Here is a 14,230-nt window from a genome sequence, read left to right as displayed (position 1 = left end):
GAGAAAAATGTAAAACTAGTAATAACACAAGAAATATATGCACAAAGGAAATCAGAAGAGAATACAAACTAAAAGAGAGAGAGAGAAAGAGAGAGAGAGACAGAAAGACAGAGAGGCAGAGAGAAAGAAATAATCAAACAAGAAGGAGAACAGAACACAAAATAAACTAAATCCTGGGTGTGTTTTGAGCTGTTTGTTTGAGGAAATTATGTCCCAAAATAAGAAAGAAAGAAAAACTTTTATATAGAGAAAAAATAAAATTGAATACAATGAAAGGAAACCAAAAATGTGTGTATATATATATATATATATATATATATGCCTAAATATAAAAATTCAGAAAGACTTAAAAGGGAATGAATAAAATAAAAAAATAGCTAAAAAGGAAAAAAATATAAAATTGAAAGACTATAGAATAAGAAAAAAAATGATGAATGTTATATACAGTTTTACCCTAGAGTTTAAGTTTTGCAGTTCTGTATAATCAGTCAACTAGGTATTAGCCTCATGTTCCTGCTGGTCTTATGGGGCAGGGGTCTGTTGCACTGATTCTCGAGGTCTTTCCTGGTTGAAATGTGCCACCCACCCTTGCCAGTGTGCTGGGTTCAGTGCAAGCAGCTGTGGATTGCACTAGGTGGTGCTGTATTGCTACCTGAAGGCTTTCAGCACCAATGGGGAGGATAAAAATGGTAGCACCCCAATTCCTAGCCCCAGAGCTGAAAGGTCACACCCCACTCACAGAAAAGCAGTTAATCACTCTTGTCTCCCTGGATTCCTTCTGAACTCTATGCTCACCTATCCTGTGACAGAACATTTTTTATCTCAGGCATGCCACCCTGTTTCAAGACTCCAAACTTGATCAGATCCTGTGGCGCAGGCCCCCACCCCTCCTCAGGGGAGGAAGGGGCGTCTCACTGGGCTTCTGCCATTTGCTTGGCTCCTGGTTGGAGAGTGGTCACCCAACCAAGCAGCAGTTTGTGGTTTATGGCAACACTGTGTAGAAAGCCAGCTTCTAAACTCAACTGTTTGCGGAAGACTTCCCTACTCTGATGTTTGGGCACTCTGCCACACTCAGGCACCCCCATTCTCTTTGTGGCCATGGGGATCCTGAGACAAAGCTGTCCCACCTGATATTCTGCTCTGCTCCACCACCTGAGCTTTCCAGGGAGGATGTCTCCCACCCACGCAGACTTCAAAAGTTCTGATCTTGTGTTTCCACTGCTTAAATACTTTCTGGTAGCCTCCTTAAGCCAGACTCTTCCCCGGCAGTTTATCTTCTGATCTATATCTCCAGATTCATGTCTCTCCACCTTCTACCTTGCAAATGGTTGCTTTCCTATTTGTAGAATCTCAGCAATTCTTTTCTAAGACCTCCAGTTAATTTTGCAAGTGTTCAGAATGATTTGATAACTATCAAGCTGAATTCCAGAGACAAGATGAAGTTAGACTCCCCTATTCCTCTGCCATCTTAACTCCTCCTTTTTCTCCTAGAGAAAGTTTTCTTAAATGAGATGATACCGGTATAAAGATAACAAGATGGCAGCTGTATAACACAGACTGACCAACGTGATACTTTGACTAATTAAAGTGAAAAGCTTCTCTTCATGAAAACAAATGCAAAAAGAAAGTTTAGAAATCTCCACAAATCTGGAGATTTTTGTATAAATGTAGTCAACTAATGATCAACGGAAGGAAAGTATTTTTTAAATTCCAGAAGTCACTAAGAAAAATTGAAACAATCCAGCATGGAGATGGGTGAAAGACATGTACAGAATGTTCACAGAAAAAGAAACATGTATAGAGAAAAATAGAGAAATTACCACAAGTTAGGTAGTGAGACAAATTCATCTCTGTGCACTGATATAACATCATTAATTAGTTTGACTGCAAAATTTGAAAACTTGGACAAATTCAGGTATTGGTGAGAATGTGCATTGATAGACTCTCTGAAACATGGCTGCTGGTACTGTAAATCAATACAATCCTTTTGAAAAAACAGTATGGCAAATCATAAAATTGCACATTCATGTGCCTCAGGATTCAGCATTTCCGCTCCTAACACTATACTTAAGAGTCACTCTGCAAATATGTGCAGAAGGCATGGACAGGTGCTCCTAGCAGCAGTCTTCATAATTGTGGAAAAAGAGAGGACAGGCATTGACAGAGAACAGATAATTAAGTTTACCTATGTGGTGTGGAAAGGACTGAACCACAGATATATGGAGAGTAATTAATCTTTTGGTATAATGTTGACATTACAGATTAACTTATGTAACCTTCTGAACGCTGAGTGTTGATGGAAGTGCTCTAGGTCACTAGTCCCTGCTGACATTTCTAAAACCCACGGATGAAGAGTTCCTACAATTTTCCTTGGAGACAACCAGGTGGTCATCCAAGGAATGTGAACACAATTGGCATTGGGCTTTTTACTGGCAACATGGCATGCTAGAAGGAGATAGATCTTCATAGTTCTAAGAGAATATGATGTTGTGTCCGGAATCCTCTACTCAGTTAAACTATTGAAAGCGATCACAAAACAATGGCATTAATTTGAAATGCAAAGACTAGAAAGTTTACCACACAGAGAACTTTTTTTCTCACTTTGAGAATGGATGCAATGTAAATGAACAGGGAACAGGGAATCCAGAAGCACCAGTGCCACTAAGTTAATGGATGGATACACGCAAGGCCTGTGCTCCAGGCTGAGAGAGCAAGTAGTCCAAGTGAGAGCAGGAATTAGGGGTGTTTCACAGAACACTTTCAGGGAGAACCCTAGCCTGCTCTTCCTCAGGGGAGTGCTCACATTCTACTGTCATTTACTCTCCCTTCAACTACTGAGCATGGCTGTATGTAGCTAGCTAGCTCTTTCTTTTCTCTTTTTTTTTTTTCTGTTTTTTTCTTGTTCAATATAGATGCCCAAACTGGATAACTCTGTGCGGCCTGAGGTTGGATGAAATGACCTGAAAATGTTGGCAGAGGCTGGTCCTTCAGTAGGTAGCAAGGAAGGACATGTCCAGGGGCCAAGGAGGAAGAGCTGTGATTGGAGAGGGTGCAGCTCCTTCATGCTGGGTACATGCAGGAGTGACTCTCACAGAGAGAGGAGTTCACTCACAACTGGCCATTTTGTAAGGAGCTTCTTGATGGTATTATCTGGTATCTGTCGTTGTGGATCAAATTATCCTGAAACTTAGTGGCTTAAAACAAGTGTTTATTTGCTGATAGTTTCTGAGGGCCAGAAATTCAGGAACCGTTTTAATTGTGTGGTTCTGGATAAGGGTCTCTCCTGAGATGGCAGTCAAGCTATCAGCTGGGCTGCATCTCCTGAAGTCTTGCTGGGGTTGGAGGATTTACTCTCAAGATGACCAGCAGTTGATGTAGGCTGCCTCTGCTATCCTCCACATGGCCTCTGATTCCTCAGGACCTCTCCAAAATTTTTATGGTAACTAGGCCGAGAGAGGAAAGAGGAGAGGGAGATGGAGAGAGGGGGGAAGACAGAGCTGGAGCAGGAGCAGGACAGAACCAGTGAGCAGAGTGTTTATAAGACAGAGATGCACTTTTCATAACAAAGTTCCGGAATTTTTGGACATTGATTTATTGCTGCCATATTCTATTAGTCACTCCAGGGAAAGGGTTTAAACACACCCATGAAAATAGGAGGAAATGTTAGAGGTCATCTTAAAGTGTCTACCGCTGACACACAGGGAGGTCAAGATTGTGTGAGTCCACAGAGTGTGAGATGAGAAGTGAAAGAACATGGACATCAGAGAACTGATGTTAAAGTTAAGTGAGAAATGGATGTCAGAATGAGACTGTATGTCACATTGAGCAGATATTTTCTTCCACCTTTGGATGCAGGCTCATTTAATAAATGACAAAAGTACAACATATTTGGGGATTTCCTGACATGAGTTCAAAATCAGCAAGTCATCTCATATACCTCCAGGAACTTACAATCAATGAAAGTGAAAGTAATTGAGCTTGGTTGAGAATTCAGAAAGGAGACCGTGTGAGGACAGGACCCCAGATGTCCTGACTTCCCTTCGGAAGGAGGCTGCTGAGACACCACTTCTTCAGAGGATGGAGTCTGTCAGGATTTTCTTCAGGATGTCCTTGGTGTCCTTGGCAACTATTTCAAGGAGACGTCTGTGTTTCCACTTTCTAAGGGAGTTGAAAACAAAGCCACCTAACAGTGGGATACATCTCAGAATTAAACATAAGCAAGAGACTACATTACAATTCATGCAAGAAAATAGCCAGTTCCCTCTGTGGACAGTGTTTAGATCTCGAGACTTCATAAGGGCCCTGTACTCCTCTATGGGTTTCCCCATACTCTGAGCCATCTGCTGGAGAGATTCATCATCTATACCAAAGAGCAAGCGGTAGGCCATCAGACTTTCCTCCAGATCATCTGCATTCCAGATACCAAGGGTGTCAAAAGACTTTGAGGCTATTTTCTTCCTGCAAGTGATCACTTTGTCATTAATGGCCTTCTTAAAAGTGTGGGACAGATTCTCTAGGGGAACATGGTACCTGGTGTCAGAAATGTCCCTGTGCAAGGTGCTCCTAAGCTTGGGGAAGTCATGCAATAAGGGGTCAAAGCTAGAGACCAGGAATATATTGGGTTTACACACTCCCTCTTTTTGGAGATTTTCCTGGATATTCTCCTGAATATTCTTTAGGAGTCGTTCTTTCAAGTAGGCACTTGTGCTGATGTCCCTATCCAGCTTGGTCCAGACGATATAGAACTTCTTTCCCAGGCCCTGGATGATTTTGGCAAGCTTCACGAGATTCATGCTGAACTGTTCCGATGCAATGATGATGAAGAGGTCATACAGACTAAACTGCATCTCCTGCAGATAGTTCCCCAGGCTTTGGGTACCTGCCCCTATTCCGGGTAGGTCCCACAGCACCACGTTGGGAAAGTGGGAGGAAAAGTAGCGAGTGGGAACCTGGGTGGTCCTCACCACCCCAGTGGGAGCTGAGTCCTCCTCCTCCTGCCCAATTCCCCGCAGTGCATTGATGAAGGAGGACATGCCATTGCCGGAGTCCCCAGTCACTGCAATGTTCACTGGGGCACTGGATGCTGTCTTCAGGGTCTCCCTGACCACAGAGACCACCTCCAGCAACTTCCCTCCTCCCAAGGCCTTTTCCATGTTTATGGCAACCTCCTTAGGTAGGACACTCCAGCCCATATTGTACGGCATATCAGAGGTGGAGGATGCAAGTAATGGGGTGTGAAGAGGGTGGGTGGGCTGTGTCACGTCACTGAGCAATGGAGTGACCTGCAGAAATAGGAAAAACAGGGGAGTTAAGAGAGTCCGGCACATAGGGTGGCAGAGGAATCATCGGAAATTTGGTAACCCAAACTGAGGGCATCAGACCCACACCCAACTCCCTGCAAAGGTACTTAGGTGACAAACGGCAAGCCTCTGGAAAAATGTTTGCTCGTTTGTCAAAAATTTAAACATATTCAACCATAGGAAATGAGGAAATCCTACCATTTGTAACATGTATGGACACTGAAAGCATTATGCTAAGTAAAATAAATCACACAGACAAATACTGCATGCTCTAACCGATGTGTGGAATCTAAAATTAAAATAAATTCATAGGAAAAGAGAACACACTTATGGATTCTATTTATCACAGAGTGAGAAGGCAGAATTGGAGGAAGTGTTCAAAAGGTACAAGATTTCAGTTATAAGATAAGTAAGTACTAGGGATGTAGTGTACAACCTGATAACTACAGATAACACGATTGTATGATTTATAGGAAAGTTGTCAAGGGACTATATCCTGAGTTCTCATCACATGGAGAACTTTTTCTCTTTATTCTTCGTTCTTTTCCTTTTATTGAGATGATGGATGTTAGCTGAACCTACTGTGGTAATTACTTCACAACATATATAAATCATGCTATATGCCTTAAATTCATACAGTATTGTATGCCAAATCTTTTCCAATAAAACTAATAAAATAATTTAAACAGAGTCACCAAATGACCCAGCAGTTACATTCCTAGGTGCATACCTAAGAGGGATGAAAACGTACATCTAGGTAAAACCTGCATGCAAATGTTCACAACAACATTATTACAATAACCCCTCAGGTGGAATTTACACAGTTGTCCACCCGCTGTTCAATGGATAAAGAAAAGTGGTCTATCCATACAAAAGATTGCTATTGGGCAAGAAAAAAATGAAGTACTGAAGAACCCCAAAACATTATGCTCAGTGAATGCTGACAGCCCATGGGCCCATGTATTCTGTGATTCTATTCATATGAAATGTCCGGAAAAGGCAAATCCTTAGGCACGGAAAATATATTGAGGGTTTCCTAGATCAGAAGGGCAAATGGCAGGAGGGAAAAGAGAGGTAGTCAAGAGGTACAGGATATCTTTTGGATAATGAACATGTTCTAAATTTGGTTATGATGGGTGTACAACTTTGTGAATATATTCAAAGCTACTGAAAACTTTAAAGGGATGAATCACAGAATGTGTAAATTATATCCCAATGAAGTTGTTGAAAAGAAAAGCAGGAAGGGTGCTCATGGAGGAGGTGTGCATATTAGAGGCTCAGAGGAGACCACTGGTGAATGCTCTGTAGCTGTGCTAGTAGTAGTCAGCTTCTCAGCAGGTTATGGAGGGAGGGGACTTGAGCAGAAGGACATTGTGAGGGTTGCTCAGTCAGGAACCAGGCAAGTATGGGGACTCCTCCACCCAAATTGGGTGAGCAGGATGTCCCACCGGGATGTCCCCAGGCAGAAGCAAACTTGTGCCAACTCTCCGTACTGTTCAGTCCTGAGGACCGACACATCCTCAATACATATGTCTTCAAAGTCAAGAACAATTTAATTTTCTTAACAGCAGTGAAAAGTTTTCCCCCATTTTCCGTATCTTTCACCACTAACTGCATACCTAAAAAATCCCTGTCCCTCATCCACTGCAACATTTAAGTTACACAAGCTTTTCAATAATATCCTACTGATTTTTAAGTCAGTACTTACGTTTGTACTTGATTGTTTATCTTTGCTGTGATCATTGCTATAAGTATTTAAGCTCTCCCATGAGCTTTCTCTTGTAAGCTGAACCCTACAGTAAGATTGCAAGCATTTGGGGCGCCTGGGTGGCTCAGTGGGTTAAAGCCTCTGCCTTAGGCTCAGGTCATGATCCCAGGATTCTGGGATCGAGCCCCGCATCGGGTTCTCTGCTCAGCAGAGAGACTGCTTCCTCCTCTCTCTCTCTGCCTACTTGTGATCTCTGTCTGTCAAATAAATAAATAAAATCTTAAGAAAAAAAAAAAAAACAAGACTGCAAGCATTTCATATGGCAGAATTGGGAAAGAGACCTGGTTGGGATTACCCACTGGACTCTCCTCCTGGGGGCTACACACACAATGCTGGCTGGTGGGCTTTCACAATCCCACAAGTTATGGCTGCTTGCTGTGGTAATTTCCCTTAAGACATCTACTATCTCTGTGTGCACAAATGCAAATTTTAAAACACTTTGTAATTCAAGACCGATTCTTTGCTGAGGAGTTTTCTTGTACAGCCTCATTGCACATCATTGTACATCAGGGCTCTCCTTGATGCTCCTGGAGATGAGACTTCACATCCAAACACTCAAGTTTCTGCTGAAAAGGACTGCAGTCCTATCTGTAGGACAAATTTCATGTTGAGCTGTAGGAGCTATGGTGCAGCTTGTTACCCACCACACTGGCTTTCTTCTCCAATGGTGTGTCCTCCTTGCATGATTGCCCCCCAGAGTTCTCTGGGTGCTTTCTTCCAATGAGGAAATTGCCAAGAGCCTTGACTGAGTTTTCAGACAGGCTTGGCCCGTGGTAATGTGAATGTTTTCACATTCAAAACTGAGCCCCAATGTTCTGCCTTGTGCAGCAGGGAAGCTACCCACCTCACAGGACTTCAAGGAGGGCTTCATGCTAAGATCCAAGTGAAGGCCTGGGGAGGCCTGCCAGCAACTGCTTGGTGAATTCTCCCTCGTCTTATGACCTCTGAGGAAGGCTTCTCTCTGGTTCTTCTTATTCCCTCCACCTCTTACTGCAGTATATGAAGATTTTGATGTGTGAGTCTGTGTGGGCAGGATCTTCCGCATGACTTTTCTTGATTAATCTTCTCCGAGCTCTATTAAACAAGCGATAGTATTATTCCTGGTCACAGATCAAGAAACAGTGTCTCACAGATGAGAAACAAGCCTCAAACTGCATAGCAATGACCCAGGATCCAAGATATAAATTCACAGTGTGACTTTCTGTTTCTGTCTGGACAGGAGAGGGGGACAATCCTAGTAAATGCTGAATCTCCAGCCCCAGGGGCTGAGACGTGGCTGGATTCTGAGATGCTTCTCCTGGGGATACGGGTCCAATTATTGCTGTCAATTACCATCTACCTCTCCCTGGATGCACCCTTACTAATTTGGGGGAGAAAATGGAAATCACAGTTCTCTCTCAACTCCCGTCCTCACTCCACATTAAACTCACTGATTTCCAAATGTGAAGAGAAATCCCAAAATGTGTCCCCACTTCTCAGAAAATGTTGCAGGGAACCTAACCCCCACTGGGAGTTAGAGATGCCCAGTGAAATGATCAGGAGATGCTGGGAGTTCAGAGGGAGGGAAGCTGATGGATTATGATGTGATCATGATCCCATCTGCTTGGGGACTAGAATCTCCTGAGGCCTGTGCCCACAAAGTTTTCAGGGTCCTCCATCAGGAGGGCTGCAATAGGTCAGCAAAAATGGTGCCACTTCCTGCACGGAGTGGAGGTGCCCTGAGCTCGGTGAGGGGGTGAATGACATGGTGGTGGGCGGGCACGCAGGGCTAAAGCTGGCTAGAAGTCAGAAAGATGGAGCTCTGGGCTGGCTCAGGCTGAAAGAACATTCTGGAATACGAAGAAGAGTAGCCCTTGCCCTTGTACTCAAAGCCTTCTTTAAGACCCCTCTTGACTATTATCCAGAATAGCCTCCATTCTTCTTTATGGGGTACACAGAAGTCCCTGGAGGCCTGAACTGACATCATGGCTCCAGGGTGACAATCTCTTGGGTGAGTTCCAGGCTCAATGACTTGGTTGTGTGAAGGGCTTTTTGCTGCCCCTCAGCATGCTTTATATTCTGCTCGCCTGTAAATTTGCCCCAGTGTGGGATGAAAAAAACTGGATGTCCTTATCAGTGTTCCTGTGGTGCCCAAGCCAGCCAGAACATAGGACCTGGGCTACGGCCCTTGATTTCTTTTCCTGGTTTGTCTAAATCCCATCACAACTTCCACGTGTACCCACCTCACCTTGACTTCCCAACTGTTAGATCAATTGAAAAAACCCCTGTGTCTTCAAAAGTTTAAAGTCCCAAAAAGCATTCTTTCATCCCATGTTAGATGATTAGTATCATAAAAATACACATGCAAGTCTTTGCACTTACAGTAAATAATTCCTGAGATTCTGCCTACTACCCTTAGCCCCAGCTGGTATAGGACATACTTCAGTTAGAGGAATGAAACACAATATACCATTGTATATCCTCTGCTTATTGGTTGATGGATAATTTAACTTTGCTTCCTAAATCTGTCATCTGAAATGTTGAAGCCAGTTCTGCCACAGCCCTTCAGAAAGCAAGTAGGGGCTGGGGCAGAGTATGACCACCACTCCCCCCACCACAAGGTGGGTGATGGAGGTGAGCACAACCTACATTTTTCCAGACCATTTCTATGACCATGTCTGACCATGGACTTTTCACATGCCTTCTCAGCTGAGCCCCTGAGCTGGACCCTATTGAAGGGGGGTGACTGAGGTTACGAAGCACCAGCCACAGCTCTCCTATTCCCCACTACCTGCTCATCTGGTCTCTGCCCTGCCCCTGGTGCTAGACAACCCCGCACATGGGACCCTCTTGGGATCCTTTTAGGCAGTACTGTGCCCATGTGTCACTACCATTGCAGGATGGGACAAGGGTAACTCCATGACAACCTGTAAGTTATTCCAGGAGTGGTCAGTGCATACGTGTCTGCAGGACACTGAGGCTCAGATTACTGACCCAGAAGCCATCATAGACAAGTCCAGGTGCAAGTGCCTCGCCCCGCTTCCTTCTTGTAGATCCTACTCGTGCTAAACCTCTGATCTTCCCTCTCTAAAGAGAGTTTGAGGGTCTCTGAGTAAAGAGACATAGGCCTTTATGGAAGGAGCCCAGGTAGCAGATTCAACTAGAGAGGGCAGCTGTGCTTGCAAAAGAACCAGACCCTGTGAGCAGATCTTTCAGCCTTCTGAATGAGATCAGCAGTGAGAGATGCATTTCACGTAAGAACTAAGTACGCACTCAATACACATGCATGCACACATATGCATATACCTGAAGAAAGAGTTTACCAACAGTCTGTCTACCCCTTATTTTAAACTACTGGATTCTATTGCACTGGGTAAATTTTATTTTGAACTCTTGTCATAATGCACCAGATAGATTTCATGACCTAAGAAGCAGAAAGGAAAACACTCATTAGTGGTCTTCCAATGCAGGGTCCTATATAGTTCGTACCATGCCCAGTGATCACCAAACTAGAAATCTAAGGCATCAAGGACTTTTGTAGTTTGAACCCAATGTGGGACAAGCCCATATTTCCCCCATTTTATCATCATAGGGAAAGGGTGAGGGAAAAAAATCAACATATTGATTTATTCTAGGAAAGTATAATAAACATCTGCGTCATCAGTGGGCATGAAGCACAAAGGGACCTGGTCTGGGAAAGAGTATTTCAAGAGTCCACCTCACTGAGATGAAGGATGGAGTTGGTGTCCAGCAAGGGGGATAGTCTCTCCAATGCAGATACACATGTGCACTGTTATACATTGTCTAAGGTCTGTTAGACCCCTTGTCCCTGAAACCCCACCCCCACTCCCTAATCCACTGGAGGTCAAGGCAGTGTTCCAGATAGACTCTCCCAACTCCAGGCTACCCCCTTGAAATTGTCATTGTCTTACATACTACTTAGACCCTAAGAGAATATGAATGATGAATCTTCCTGTCCTTTTCCAACCCCAGTGCTATGAACATGGAGGTGATAACCCCATTACCTCCACAGTGGGGGCTGGATAGGTTTGCAGCAGCCAAAGAGTTTGGGTCTGTTTGGTCCCTGAAGAATATCAGAGAGGGTCCCAATGGTGACTACTCACTGAAATGGGTAATCCAGTCCCCAAGCTCTTCTGCTCTGGTGTCAGACTCTATCTTTCACGTCACAGTACGAGGATTATTAGCCAAGTTGGGTTGTAGGAGCACTCTCACTTACCTGCTCCAGGAAGCATTGTGTGACTACTATCAAGAAGGTATCAGTTGTCTTCCTGGAACTTACCCCTCCCTGGGGAAGAGTCCTGCCCTGAAGCAGAGACCATTCCCTCTGAGACCATCCAAAACGTGTTCAATGCCCAGGATGCTCTGTAAGGAAAGAAGAGAATTGCGTTGGGTTGGGGTGTCCTAGGAAGAGCCTGGAGAGGACAGAAATGGAGTTAGGAAGGTGAAAGTGCAGGGTTTTCTGTTCCAGTGCCTAAGCTGCTCAGAGCTGTGTAATTTCTGGATAATGATTGTGGCAGGACCTCAGCCCAAGTGCAGGGAAATCAGGGATGGCTGCTTTCAGTTTCTATTCCTGGAAATCACACCAGTTCTCAAAAAGGGGGAGAACCAGTTTCACTTTCTCCATTCTGGAGTGTAGGACTCCTACAGCATTAACCCGAGGCATGTCAGGATTATTTGAGCACCTTCAGCAGAGAAACCCAGGGAAGGGTAGGGGTGCTCTGAGACCAGCCCCACGAGGTCACTGCCTATGTTCTCCTTCAGGATTTTGATGGATTCCTGTCTCACATTGAGGTCTTTCATCCATTTTGAATTTATCTTTGTGTATGGTATAAGAGAATGGTCAAGTTTCATTTTCTACATGAAGCTGTTCAATTTTCCCAGCACCACTTATTGAAGAGACTGTCTTTTTTCCATTGGATATATTTTTCCTGATTTATCAAAGATTAGTTGACCATAGAGTTGAGGGTCCATTTCTGGGTTCTCTATTCTGTGCCACTGATCTATGTGTCTGTTTCTATGCCAATACCAAGCTGTCTTGATCACAGCTTTGTAATATAGCTTGAAGTCAGGCAACATGATGTGCCCAGCTTTTAACATTCCCTTAGTGATTCGGGGTCTTTTCTGGTTCCATACAAATTTTAGGTTTAATCCAGCTCCTTGAAAAATGATGGCATTTTTTATATGGTATAGAGATGGCATTGAAAGTGTAGATTGCTCCGGGCAGGATAGACATTTTAACAATGTTTATTCTTCCAATTCATGAGCATGGAATGTTTTTCCATCTTTTTGTGTAAATTAAAGAAGACACAAAAAGATTTTAGCCATTCTGACAGATGGTCATACCTCACTGTAGCTTTGATTTGGATTTTCCCCATCCATCCCTTCACTTTACATCAGCAAGTGCCTTTAAGTCTAAGATGAGTCTCTTGGGGTGTCTAAGTGGCTTAGTCAGTTAACCAGCTGCCTTTGGCTCAGGTCATGATCTTAGGGTCCTGAGATTGAGCCCCACATCGGGCTGTCTGCTCAGTGGGGACTCTGCTTCTCTCTCGCTGCTGCTCCCCCTGCTTCTGCTCTCTCACTTGTGCTCCCTTTCTCTCTGAAAGAAAGGAAGAAAGAAAGAAAGAAAGAAAGAAAGAAAAAGAAAATCTTTATAAAAATAATAGAATAAAATGAGATTCTTATACGTATGAAATACATTTTTTAATCCATTCTGATACCCAATGTCTTTTGATTGGAGTGTTTAGTCCACTAACATTCAAAGTAATTATTGATAGATATGTATTTAGTACCATTTTATAACTGTTTTGTCATTAGTTCTGGTGATTTTCTGTCCTTTCTTGCTTTTGTCAGTTTTGTTCTCTCCTTTGCACTCAAAACTCTTTGGTCTGGGGACACCTGAGTGACTCAGTTGGTTAAATGTCCAACTCTTGATTTCAGCTCAGATCATGATCTTAGGGTCATGAGATTGAGCCCTGGCTGGACTCTGCACTAAACATTGAGCCTGCTTGAGATTTCTTCTCTCACCACCACTTGCATGTGCACACACTGTCTCTCTTTCAAAATAAAATGAATTTTTTTAATTAAAAAAATTTAAAAAACACTTTGGTCTGGCCACATAGTGTCGTGGTGGGGGTGTGTGCTTATCTTCATGGGGTAGGGCCTCTGTCCTGGAACCGAAGCTAGCTGATTGAGAAGGTCAGTGTCACCAGAGTCACCAGAGTGCAGCGGGGTAGGGCTTGGTGTAAGCAAGTTAGGCTGCCAATATCGGCCTTGTGGTGCTTCCAGCAGTCAGGGCTGAGGTGGGTGGGAGGGAAATGGAGCAAGGAAGGGGAATTGTGAATTGTTTCAGGAGAGGCATTTGTGTGAACACTTCAAGGTCACACTCCAAGAAAAGGAAACAATCTCTCCCTTGTGTGCCCCAAGCATTCTTCAGATCCCTGTTTCCAAGCTGTCTGACCTGGGTTGTTTGCCCGCCTTCTTTCCAGAAGCAGCACAGCCAAGCCTGCTGTGCTAAAGCCGAGCGTGCTGTGCTGTTTAAAACAGGCTTTAAGCCAAGCTGGTTGCAAGAACTCATAATATATAGCCCCTCTTGTTTTCCAAGTCAGTGGTGTGGGATAATATTCTCCTGCTGTGTTCCCCCCATGTGCTCCTCTACTTCTCTCTCTCTCTCTCTCTCTCTCTCTCTCTCACTCTCTCTCTCTCTCACACATTCTCCACATCCATGTCCTCCCCTCCTGTCTGCAGCACCCAACATCCCTTTCTCTCCTAAACCAGGACTCCACACTTCCTACCTTCTCCAATGCAGCCTCTTCTCTCCCTTTAGTTTGGAGTTTGTTCTGTCCATCTTCAGGTCAATTCCTGGGATATTCAAGATGACTTGACAGTTATCGCATTGGGTTCATGGGACGAGGGGAGCCTAGTGTCCTCCTGCTCACTGCATGCTTCCTCTCCCCAAGCCATTATCCTTAATAAGAATAGAGGCAAATTTTTTCAACAAAATATTAGCAAAAAAAATTCAACATCACATGAAAAGAGTCATACATCAGGGTCGGTGGGATTTATTTTATTTGTGTCGCTGGGGATGCAAGCTTAATTTCACATGAGCAAATCAATGTATATAATATATCACATAAATGGAATAAAGGATAAAAATTAGATGGTC

The 14,230-nt window shown here is 43.8% G+C and overlaps 1 protein-coding gene across 4 annotated transcripts; it reads right to left on the bottom strand.

The window, feature by feature from the left end:
• Positions 1-2,910: 2,910 nt before the first annotated feature.
• LOC308337842 (immunity-related GTPase family M protein 1-like) lies at positions 2,911-14,027 on the bottom strand. Of its 4 annotated transcripts, XM_080831382.1 has the most exons (5): positions 13,860-14,027; positions 11,348-11,430; positions 10,354-10,471; positions 7,913-8,142; positions 2,911-5,282 (listed from the first exon to the last, which is right to left on the bottom strand). In XM_080831382.1, the coding sequence occupies exons 4-5, from the start codon at positions 8,111-8,113 to the stop codon at positions 4,071-4,073; spliced, it is 1,413 nt and encodes a 470-aa protein (XP_080687508.1). In that variant the 5' UTR covers positions 8,114-8,142; positions 10,354-10,471; positions 11,348-11,430; positions 13,860-14,027; the 3' UTR covers positions 2,911-4,070. The 4 variants fall into 4 exon arrangements, with proteins under 4 accessions (XP_080687508.1, XP_080687510.1, XP_080687507.1 ...); XM_080831384.1 differs by lacking the exon at positions 10,354-10,471 and having other exon boundaries at positions 11,285-11,430; XM_080831381.1 differs by lacking the exon at positions 10,354-10,471.
• Positions 14,028-14,230: the final 203 nt, after the last annotated feature.

Source organism: Martes martes, assembly GCF_963455335.1.
Source record: "Martes martes genome assembly, contig: scaffold_425, whole genome shotgun sequence".
Taxonomy (NCBI): domain Eukaryota; kingdom Metazoa; phylum Chordata; class Mammalia; order Carnivora; family Mustelidae; genus Martes; species Martes martes.
The sequence above is the reverse complement of the archived record's forward strand: the minus strand, read 5'-3'. Positions and strand labels throughout refer to the sequence as shown.